Genomic DNA, 12,135 nt, shown 5'->3' on the forward strand with positions numbered 1-12,135 from the left:
GTTCAAAATTATAGGGCGGTTGTGAAGGTGAATTCGATTTTATATATAGTTGGGGACCTAGTTACACAGTCCAGATTCTGTGGTTGGTAAAAGATCTTGCACAAGGGCTCCAGTGAAATGTGCATCAGTTCTGAGTACAAGGCAGCAGTGGTGGGCAAGGATGCACATACGCATTCACTACATGGGCATTCGATGAATGAAGATGTCCCGAATGAAGATAACTAGACGATGAAGGGTATAAACTGAAGCCCAGGAGCACCACTGTCCTACCCCCTCAGTTAGGAACTTTCACTGGATTCTTTAAATGTGGGCTGAAGATAATGGCACATAATTTGAAGGGATGTGGTGCGGATGGCTTTGCAGCCTTAAGACTGGGCAGTGATCCAAACAAGTTAAGTGAAAGCTGCCATTGCCAGGTGAGGGCCCTGGTGCTCTGTACTCACTTGTGCCCCTATCTGAACAGGATTCAGTAGAAATGACTTAGATGCTTATCTAGTATTTGACATGAGATATTTATTTTGTGAAACAATGCAAGCGATTTTAAATCCCCACATACTATTTGATTAAGTGCAACATGGTACAGTCACGTGTAATCTCTTTACACGATAGTGCATCTAATCCTTAGCCTTTAGTTATTGCACAACAATTATAAAGACCAGTGACCAGGACACGCAGACTGTGACAGGCAGATTGGCCTACACAATGAAAAATCAACAGTACACCAACTGGAATGGTCAAACAATTTAAGTCAAATGTTTTAATGGTGCAATTAAAATAATCAAGGATTCAAACATGTTTTCAATATATTAATTTCTTTAAAGTCATGTTCAGGCAAGGTGCTGTTTAAAAAACCACTATTAGCTTTGTCCACAGATGTAAGTTATCAAAAGTTACCCTAGGTAATTTTGACATTGAATGCAACTTTAAACAATAAAAAACGGTATTAGGTTTACTTCTTGAAGCAAATTATACAATAAGAGAGCCCCCAACCTTGTAAACTAAGCATTCTGACACAAATGCACAAAATTAAGTTGGCAACATTAATTTTGAGATGTAGTGTGATGCTGAGCAAACTTTTGGTCTTGACTCTTGAAATAATTTAAGAGAGCAGTTCTCCGTTTTGGCCTTCAGGAAGGGAAATCTGCCCGTGGAACTCTCCCAATCAGATTAACAAACTTTCGATTCCCATATAAAACCTGGAGGATACAGGAAACGCCAGATGGAAAAGTTGTGGTTCTGGCTTTCTGGCCCTACCCATCTGTATGAGAGGACCCATCCTGTCATTCTGTGCAGTTTTGATGTTTTCACATACGCTCCTGTCTCAGCAAAACATTCAAGATTAGCTAGCAGCCAGGTGGTTGTACCTCATTGGTAAAAGGCTTGGGATGGTTTGATCTCATGGCTTTGCCTGATGTTCACATAAGTTCCACTGTCCTTACCCAAGCTCCTAGTGTGTTATTGTATGTGTATGTTCTATGGCTACTTGCTTCCCAAATGCACAATTTAATGTGAAAAAAAGTAAGTTGCTCTGCCCATCTCTTCTGTCACCGAAATGAAAAGGCTCACAGAATTCCTCTCCCCACCCTCCAGACACATTGCACACTGACATTCTCTGGAAGTGTGGAAGGCTGCATACAAAGTAGAAGTGAAAAAGTCCCACTCCCACTGTGCACCGGCTGCCTGAAGAAAAGCTTTGGAGGAGTAGAGGAGGCAAGTTGTTCAGCTTTGCTCTTACTGTGCTCATTTGCTGCCACAAAACTGGGTAGACTTAAAAGCCATGGTGTGGGTCACCTGTAACTTCTGGATCCACCATGATTCTTCCATGGTCTCCTTTGCCAAATCAAAGCTTTGCAGCAGGCAATCCAGACAATTGTCACTGGATGCGGGGAATGACACCTCACAGTGGAATGGGCACTGGCAGGCAGAGGGCAGAAGCAGTCCTTTAAGAAAGAGTAGCTGTGGCACAGAGGCCAGTGCTACAGTACAGATGGCGGCCAAGAACCCCACACGTCCAGCTGGATGTCACAATACGGGGAACATCTGACATCACCCATCATGGCTGATCAGCAGCCTCCACAGGTGGGTCTTTCAGGAGGCAGGAAGTGGAGCGAGGGTCCATGGCTGAGTGCATTATAGTGATATAAACATCATCCATGTTTGGCATAACAAAAACTTTCTGTAGGAAGATATTAAAGAAGAGCTATGTGGAAGAATGCCTTGCCAGGCTGTCACCCTCCTTTGTTCCGATAATTTTAGGCCTTAGACAAATTTTTAAAAATATATATAAAAATTTCCTATGCATTCCAAACTAATTCTCCCACCATACATACTTCAGAAAGAGTTGAGGAATCATACCAGTGCGTGGCTACGAGAATCCTCTAATCTATCAGCTTGGAGGCAGAAGTGGCCTTTGATTTGGTGTACATTTAATAAGATTGCCCATATACACTGATATATATCCAACAATTTAAAAGAATTGGCTTAAGCTGTTCACAGCAGTTCCCAGCTACTATGTCTAGAACACATATTCCATGTAAATTATCCTTTTATTAATAAATCCTAGCAATAAAATGTAAGCTAATGGCCGGGTGCAATGGCTCACGCCTGTAATCCCAGTACTTTAGGAGGCCAAGGCAGGCGGATCACCTGAGGTCCAGAGTTCAAGACCAGCCTGGCCAACATGGTGAAACCCTGTCTCAACTAAAAATACAAAAAAATTAGGCCGGGCGCAGTGGCTCACGCCTGTAATCCCAGCACTTTGGGAGGCTGAGGTGGGCAGATCACAAGGTTAGGAGATGGAGACCATCCTGGCTAACATGATGAAACCCCATCTTTACTAAAAATACAAAAAATTAGCCAGGTGTGGTGGCGGGCACCTGTAGTCCCAGCTACTCGGGAGGCTGAGGCAGGAGAATGGTGTGAATCCAGTGGGGCAGAGTTTGCAGTGAGCCGAGATGGCGCCACTGCACTCCAGCCTGGGTGACACAGCAAGACTCTGTCTCAAAAAAAAAAAAAAAAAGAAAGAAAGAAAGAAAGAAAAAAGGGAAAACTATAAGGCATGATGTTCTTTCCCCTCACTAGGTTCAAAGTACTTTTCTATTTGGTGATGACATTAAGCTTTTTCAGAAATTGGTTATCAGTTATGTTTAATCTCTAGTTTTTAAATAAGAGGATTTTTTTTTTAAGGCAGTAACTCAAAATACACCACTGCAAAAAGAACGTAGGTCTTCTTCAAAAGGTGAATTTCATTAAAAGTAAATAGTTTGCTAATCCATAAAACCCTGACAGACAACTGTGCTTCAAATATCTGATAAAAGTTTGATGGAAATAGCTCATCCCAGGGCCTCAGCTATACTGATATTACCTTTGGTGGCCAAATGCACAAAAACAAGCTGAGAGAGTAAGCTCTGGCTTAAACTCCTAGACTACACTAGAAGCTACCAGGGGAGGGAGAGGCCTGATTCATCTTTGGACTCCCAGGGCAGGTGGTACCTGGCACACAGAAGGGTTTCCAGGAAAGTTTGTTGAACTAATCAAACTGAGCAAGGTGAACAGCACACAAGAACAGGGGGGCAGCCTCCCTGCCCACAGGTGGGGTGCTAAGAGTTGGGCAAGGCCAGGCCTTGCGTAAGAGAAAACAAAGCCTGAGAGTCCCAGCAGGCTTGCTGGGAAAAGACATCATCATTTTGCTCTGACCCACATCTTTTGGGTTTCCTCTGAAGATGACTTAGTAATGTTCTGTGGATAAGTTTCAGCGCTTTGACACTGTACCTAAAACTTTATTCCCATATTTGATCAAATGTAATACTCTTCTGGGATGAAGGTCATCATCAGATTTTCAAAAGAGGATCCTGACCCAGCTGAAATTCAGAACCTCAGTTCTACCCAGAGCTTCTGTACTTGGTGTGAAATACTAGATAACACCAGAGGTTTACCTGAAACTCTTGCTCCAGTTTCTTCTCTATCCAGTCTGTCACATGAACTAAAGTCACTTCTCTCTCTCCAAGTTTTGGCCGAGCTTTCAGCTCCACATGTGGTGGCTTTCGGAAACCATACCTTTTTGAAGATAAGTAATAACCACATTTAGAAGCAAAGCAAGGAATGAGGCACTGACAGCACACATTCCTCATTTACATGGGGCTTTATCACACTTAAAATGTTATTTTCTTCTGAAAATGCCCTCTAAAAATATTCCAAACACAAAGTATGAATTGGGAACCCCCTGTGTTCCCTAGATGGTGTTAGGGCTGTGGTGGATTTAGAACAGTTCTGACAAACGGAAAGCCAGGAAGCACACTGGAAAAACCCATGACCTGGGCACTGGTTTTTGTTTTCTTCTAAAATGGCAATAACCTTTTTTCTTTCAATTTTTATAAAAGTAGTATACGTACATTACAAAAACAAAACATACATTCAAGCAGATACAGCAGAGAGTGAAAGATACACTGCCTCTCTCTGAATGTCACCCCCAAGAGAGGACCATGGACAGAAGTGGGGTCAAGTCCCCTTACATTCTCCTGTGCATATGTCGATCGGTAAGGTTCTAAACCTGCTTGTTCACCCTACACCCCAACAATATGCTCTTTATGACTTCTCGAGGGAGCAGACTGGCAATCAGAACTGTTGGCAAAGTATCCAGACAAGACCATGTGTGCTATCAACTAAAACCTTACATCTGTCATGGACCAGTGCTTTTGGAAATACAGCAAAAATGTCAAGTTGCCATAAATATTTCTAAACACTCTCAATATCTATACTTACCTTTATAGATCAATAACACATAGGTCAGCATTTGAGCATGCCTTGGGTAGCACTATCCTAGAGCCCTTTTATTTTATCTCCCCCTGAGCAGAGGCATTTAAAACTGATAAATCTAAAGAACTGGCAGGAAGGAGAATAAATGTATCAACTTTTACTATTAAATTTTTTTTTTAAGGTTTGAAAGACCATGCAATATATTAACAGTGGTTATTTCTGGATGGTGAGATTATGGGTACTTATTTATTTATTTATTTTTCAACTTTTCCCAATCTCTCTTTTTTTACAATGAAAATATTACTTTAAAAAAAAAGTATGAAAAGGCATTTTTAAGTTTTATTGGGAAATACCAGCATTATCGTTAAATGGTTAGTCAATTCAAAAACCCTCGTCTGATCATTCCTAGAAATCCTGAATACCAATGATACGCACTAGCACGTTGGTTTCGTTCTATGACAGAACAGAGCTATGTTTTTGTTATGAGTGTAGCTTATGGTACAATGAGATCTCTTATGCAATCACTATTTACACTTATGCCCATTTTTTAGGACTTAGCATGTCAATTTTAAATTGAGACTCACAGACAGTGATGCTGAACTTATCAGTAATTTATTTCAGTGACTCTCAACCCTGGCTTCATCACCCCCCACCCCTGAAATCCCGGGGAATAGGCCAGGCATATCTATATTTTTAGCAAGTCCCCAGGTGATTTTAACATGCAGCTGGTGCTGATAATCAAGTCCTCAAACACCAGAGGCACACGCTCCTGACTCCTCAGCATCAAGGCCTAACTCAGGAAGTCTCTCTAACTTCCCAGACTCTGTTGGATGTGTGATCCCCATCTTTAAAGTAGGGATAACAATGGCATCGACCTCAACAGGATGCTATGAGGACTAATCAGGTAATGCAATTACAACCAGGGCCAGGCAGAGAATAAAGGCGCTATCTACAAATGACAGCTGTTATTACTGGCAGAACAGTTGGCCTTCCAGAGGAGGAAGACCAAGAATAGAAACAGCTTATCTCATAAACTTCATGTATTAACTTTTCCTACCATGTGAAGATGAATTCTTGAACGTGAATTCACCACTCACAGAAGAAAGTACCATCAGATTTGCAACTAATATTAAGGTCCCATGAAAAATGTTTGGAAGTGCTTCTGCCCAGGAGACGGTACTTTCCATAACCTCAAGGTTAAGCAGGCTGGGATTTTTGTGGCCATGCAATAAGAGGAATCACTTGTTGTCCCTGAGGGCCCTCTACGTACCATACTCGGTCAGTCGGGGGTGGTGGAATGTTGACCGCCAAGGTTCCTCTACATTCTTGTACTTCAACAGTGAGCAGCAGGGGTGTGTTGGAGACTTCTTCGATCTTCTTTTTAATAAACTCTGTCTCTGTTGCTTTTTGGAAATATTTTGACTTGGTAATTTTATCAACAAACCTCATAATCTTACTTGTTCGATGACCTCCAACGTACCTTCAAATGTGGAACACAAAGGGTGGTTAGCATGGACTTCGCTCTTTCACAGACAAAAACCTGTGGCTCTTCGTTCCCCTTACTCGATGTTTTGGATAGGGTGATTCTGTGTTGGGGTGGGCGGCATCCTGTGCATTGCAGGGTGTTCAGCAGCATCCCTGGTCTCTACCTAGCAGATGCCAGTAGCACTCCCCCTAGTTATGACAATAAAAAATGTCGCCAGACATCAGCAAATGTCCTCTGGGGGCCCAAATTACCCCCAGTTGAGAACTACTACTTTAGAGAAGGTGTAAATGTCTGAAACAGCCCAAATGTTGACAATGGAGAGCTGGACAAAGTCCTCATGCAGAGGTTTCTCACCTGTCCTCTTTTACACTACTCCAATACCAGACAGAAATCCAATGACATATCAATCTCATAATCTCCATGCAGCAAGTAATAAATCATGCTGTATCAATAGGAAACAAATCAGTAATTAACAGACTGTCTTTAGGTGGTGTCACATGGCTACCCTGAGTGGCAATTACTTTTCAAAGGGCTTGGAACTTCTTAAAGAAAAATGCAGCCTGGGCAACACAGTGAGACCCTCATCTCTGCAAAAAACAAACAGAAAATTAGCCAGGAGTGCTGGTGTGCACTTGTAGTCCCAGTTCCTCGGGAGGCTAAAGTGGGAGGATCACCTGAGCCAAGAAGGTTGAGGCTGCAGTAAGCTATGATCGTGCCACTGCACTCCAGGCCTGGGTGACAAAGCAAGACGCCATCTCAAGAAAACAAAATGCTACACCAAGCTGACGTGCTCACAGGCCAAGAAAATAAGCTGTGGTATCAGGTTACATGTACCATGAGGCTGCCCTCAGAAGAAAGGATATTTGCTTTTTAAAATCCCCCACAGTCCAGAATATGAGGAATAGTATGTGTTCAGGGAACAGCAATCATTCTTAAGTAGGTCAAGCAGCTCGACTAAATAATACACACAAACGTTGGCACCAACTCCTCAAACATCTGAATTCTCATCTCCTGGAGGATTTCAAAAGTGAATAGGTTTGTTTTTTCTTATAAAAGTTTCTGAATTATTTGGTTCCTTATAATCTTAGTTTCTTCAAGTCACTTTATGTAATTAAAATATCCTTGTGGATAGGCTGTTTAAGCACTTTGATCATTTCACAGCGCAAATAACAGGCAAAGAGTGCCCCCCTCCAAATGAAGTTCATGATCCAAAAGATCAGCTTAGTTATCAGTGCTTTCAAAATTCGCCAAAGAAAATCATCTGAACGTTTCTGCTTTGCAGGAACTTGCAGCTCAACAGAAGCAAATGCACTCCAGCTGAAGCTGAGGGGAGGGAGGCTCTCCGCTGGCTCCAAGGGGAGGGGGCATGTGCTCCGCTCCTTCTAAAGGCTCAGGGCGATGCTTTTCATCATCAGCACGCCCTTCAACTTCTCTATTATTTAATCAAACAGCAACAGAAAGCCATTTTAGTAAGGAAAGCTACATCGGTCTTTTCACTTGGGGGCCTGGAATTTAAACAGACCACTGACCTGGGATGTTAATACAAAAACCATCTACTCAACATGAAAGAGGAAGGAAGATCACAGAGGAAGGAAGGGAAACAAGGCTCACTCCTAACTTGCTGTACTGATCCCTGGAGACTCAGAGACACAGAAGCACTGATCCACTCACCCTTCGGTCCCTGGGAGGAGCTGTTTGTCTCCCCCGCTGGGCTCTGGGGCATCGTCTTCCTCGGAGGAGCCAGCGCTGGAGGATTCCTCATCGCTGTCTGCCAGACAGAATGCCCGGGGCCTGCAACTGGACAGAGAGAGAGTCACCACCACTGCCTGCCCTCACCCAAGCTCTGCTTAGAAAGAGAATACACACACCCATGCACACACACTCAACCACAACAGGGTTGGGATGTAACTTACTACAGCTCGTCATTCTCTCCAACCCACCCAAAACAGAAGAGGCCCAATCCAAGAATCCTTGGATCAGTGCAGATGCTCAGGACACTCTTCAATGCCAACGCCTCTGATAGGACCACAGAGGACTTGGGCCCAGAAGAGGTTGCTTTTGAGCATGCGTCAGAGGACAGGTGGTGGGAGTGTGATGCACACATAAAATGCAGTGATTTCAATCAGCAGTGCAGCGGGAGCCACGTGGGAGGATGAACAGAAAGAACAGATGGTTGCAAGGGTGAGGTGACAGCTTATACTGGTGACATGGCCACTTCTCACCGATGATGGGATGTTGAGGCAAGTCCCTTGGCTCTGGCTTAGTTCAGCAACTCTGATGCTTTCTGGCTTAGTTACCCTCCAAGTTAGTTTTGACTCATGCGTCCTTTCCAGTGAAATTACATATTTCACTCCACACCTGCCCTATCTCCTGAAGGTCACAGAAAAAGCCAACAACCACACACACACACAAGTCTCAGGAGACTCTAGGAAGCAACTGACATGAGAACCCAGGAAATTTTCTGGAAAAGTACACAACTAAAGACCACTCCTTTGACTGAAGTAAGGGAAAGCCTCATGGGAGAGCAGTGTCCCTCACTCAACTCTCCAGGGCAGATGCTCAGTTCCAGAGTTGTGGGGTTGCTGGATTACCCGCAGAGGTGAGGGGTCCAGTTCCCCTTGGAGGGGACCTGGGGGCTTCTGGGCTGAGCCTTGGGCCTACAGAAAGCAGCTTCCTCCCTGGACTGTGGCTTTGCTTCAGAAAGTACTGGCAGGGCTGTGTCTGAGTCCAGAGACTTAAATGGGACAAAATGAACTAGGGACAGAGTAGTCTCTGAACACTATTACACAACCAAATGGTCACCAAGCAAAGGCTGCTCATTGGATTTTTGACGACACAATTACACGGACAAGGGAAGGCAGTGGGGCTCAGGGCCTATCTCCCTGCAGCTGCAGTCCTTTGGTTTTCCTGATGCTGTCCTTGGGCCACCAGAGGCCCACTGGGACAGTTATCTCCTGACCAACAGGAGCCAAAGGCACCCAAGGGCACAGCACACATGCCAGTGTGGAACTGAAGGCCCAGCAATGGCCCCAGCACTGTGCACTGGCAGGGCAGGACTGAAACCTCCACCCTGGAAACAGGAGCCGGCTGTAAGAGGACCCGGACTGTGTCCTCCCTGGTAGGACACACAGCTCCTCCTCAACGCCACTCTGAAACATTAGAACCAGCGCTCCAGCCAACAGGCTGCATTTCCACATTAAAGGGAAACTACCTCTGCAGAAACAAAAGCCTCTTGTCCCTGGCCACGGGACAGCACCTAACTGGCTCTTCCTCCTTCCACCAAAGGCCTGGCTGGTCCAGGAAATGCTTATGTGTATCTGCTGGTTGCAGAGTCATATCAGAGTGTGCTGTGGTTAGGCAGCCCTCACAGGAATCTTATATTTAAAATGTATATAGCAAAATTTGATTCCCATGAAAGCCTAAACTGGGTCTTGGGTGAGGAAAGCCAGAGATGTAAATCCCCAAAGATCACACACCCCTCTCAGAAGAGCATCGGAGTTCTCCATCAGTAGGATGGCAGTGCCTGAGGCTCTCTGATCTCGTGCTGCCAGGCGTGGAATCTGTCCCCAAAGCACAAGGAGCCTGCTCCTCACCCACAAAGCACAAAAGGCTGCCTGCAAGCTCTGGGACCCCAGTGAAATCTGCTGAGCCACCGCTCCTTGTGTCCCCACCGGGGCATATCATCTGGCAGCTCCAACCCTGGGCAGAAGATGCCAGAGGCTGAGCGCTGTGGCAAACTCTCAGGTTACCAAGTTAATCCTCTGCAGGTCACAGAACAGGACAAATTTTGTGGCTTCAAGTGAACACTTTAGGTAACGCTGTACACTTCAAGCAGATCAGATGATGTGAAATCTGATTTTGACCGAGTGGTACCTCTGCTCTCCACACTGGGGGCGGTATTATGCGGCACCCAATACTTAGGTATTGTAAGTGTAGCCCAGTGTTTGCCTGATATTCACTTTTATAACTGAACATGCATTTTATGATCTCAGCATGAACTTCAGAGAGAGATACACCGCACTTCCTTGTAGAAGACGTGCTGGAATGTAATCAGCCTACTTGTTTTAAACACACCTCAGAATTCCAGATGAGTGTGATATCCTTTCAAAGAGACACCTTAAAAGGCTTATTCCAGTTATGTTCCTTCTGCCAAAAATCTTTTGGAAATGTCAGATATATAAGAAAAAGTGAATTGTTTTATCACTGATACTCTTAGACCAAATATTTTATTTCTTGGTCTCATAATCACCATCATCTCTGAGGACTTCTAGCAATTTCTCAAAGGTCCAAACCATCTACAAAGCAGGACAACTGGCTATCACTCAGGTTAGCTAAAAGAACGTCACAGACTCTGGAGGCAATTCTAAAAAGAAGCCCCCAAAATGCTTTAAATGAAGGATGCATAATTAAATTAAGAAGGCCTGTAAGATGTCTGCTTTGAGGGGGACCACACTCAAGAATGTACTAATTTTCTTTTGAGAAAATCAGTTCCATACACCTGCCACAGGCATACATGTGCATACACACCCAGACAGAGTCACAGTGTAAACTGCAGGCACTCAGTGAGTAGAACACCAGGGGCCTGGGGGCAGAAGGGTGGTTTGGGGTAGATGTGGACTAGTGACCCAGAAGAGGTCAGATGGGGCCAACTTCTGACTTGGGGACTTGTACAAAGGGCCCAGACTGTGGTGGTGGAGCAGTAAGAGGCCAAGTGCCTTACAGGAAGCACTTCACTCCCATGCCACTTTTCATTTAAAGGCCACCCAAGAGGCAGAGCGCTCTCTTTATTAACTCATTCTGGCCCTCTGCAGGGCAGTTCCTAAAGTAGATGCTGCTCAGCTCACTATCTCAATGCCATCTGAATGCCGTACTGCCCAAAAGTTATGTTACCTGCAGTGTGCGACAAAAGGACTATTTGGGAAATGAAAAGACTAAAGGAAAAATGCCCACGAAAATACAGCAGACACACATTTCAAAGGGAAGATACTTTGCTAGGGCAAAGCTACACAGGTTTCAATCTCAGTCTCACCCTCGGGGTGCTAACTAAAGGTGAACAAACTTCCTACCAGTAAGGAGGACATCTCACAGGTTGAGCAGCATCTCCTCAGAGACTCCGCAAGGGCACAATCATTTGCACACTTGAACAGGGACTGAAAAAAGCAGTGAGACGAAGCCGAGGCCCTGCCAGGCAGGACACCAGGAAGCAGACCCTGATGCGCAGTGAGGCCCTGGACAGGCGGCCACAGGCTGAAGGGAGGGCCTGGAGGAAAGGGCTGCTGCTGGCCAATTCTTCAGACGTTCTGTGCTTTGGAGGTTTAATATTAAGGAAGATGTCAGTTCCAAAGATCACGCGCTTCAAACACCTACTACGTATGCTGACTCCTGTCCCTTCTCTGCTACTAAGCCCCATGGTGATTCCATAAACCTCACGACTGAGGAAGTGAAGTGGATTCTGGAATCACTTCTGGGATTAGGTTCTTAACCACAGATGGGCTTTCAGAGATTCACAATGCTCCTAGAAACTGTGAGCCAAATGGTGTATGTGGAAGCATTTTCAGAAAGAAGGACCCAGTGCTCTCAGGTTCCCGAAGGGATCCTTTCTGAAAAAAAGGGTAAGGGTCCATTTTTCCACCCTTTTCCTCCCAAATGAAGTGCTTTTGGCTTGTATTCCTCCTTACTTTTAAAACCAAATGACAGCCAATTACACATCAACATATAATTTAACACCCTCACAGGAAGAAGCAAAACATTTTATAACAGAAAAAAAAAAAGTACTTTAGAAATATAAGTGAAATATAATACCATCACATTCCTAAAGCAGAGGATTTTTTTTTCACTCAGTCTAGAGAAGCACAGCTTTCCAGAAACACGTCCATCCTCTGATCGGCCAGAGT

At 44.6% G+C, this 12,135-nt stretch overlaps 1 protein-coding gene across 1 annotated transcript in view; it reads right to left on the bottom strand.

Moving 5' to 3' along the window:
- Nucleotides 1-493: 493 nt before the first annotated feature.
- The window catches only part of TEX2 (testis expressed 2), an 81,850-nt gene continuing 70,208 nt past the window's right edge, over nucleotides 494-12,135 (bottom strand). The window contains exons 9-12 of the mRNA XM_011947996.1: nucleotides 7,913-8,038; nucleotides 6,026-6,235; nucleotides 3,936-4,056; nucleotides 494-2,176 (exon numbers count right to left, since the gene is read on the bottom strand). Coding sequence (XP_011803386.1) covers nucleotides 2,054-2,176; nucleotides 3,936-4,056; nucleotides 6,026-6,235; nucleotides 7,913-8,038 — 580 coding nt within the window. The 3' untranslated portion in view covers nucleotides 494-2,053. The remainder of the gene's footprint in view (nucleotides 2,177-3,935; nucleotides 4,057-6,025; nucleotides 6,236-7,912; nucleotides 8,039-12,135) is intronic.

This window comes from Colobus angolensis, unplaced genomic scaffold, assembly GCF_000951035.1.
Source record: "Colobus angolensis palliatus isolate OR3802 unplaced genomic scaffold, Cang.pa_1.0 Scaffold271, whole genome shotgun sequence".
NCBI classification, from domain to species: Eukaryota; Metazoa; Chordata; class Mammalia; order Primates; family Cercopithecidae; genus Colobus; species Colobus angolensis.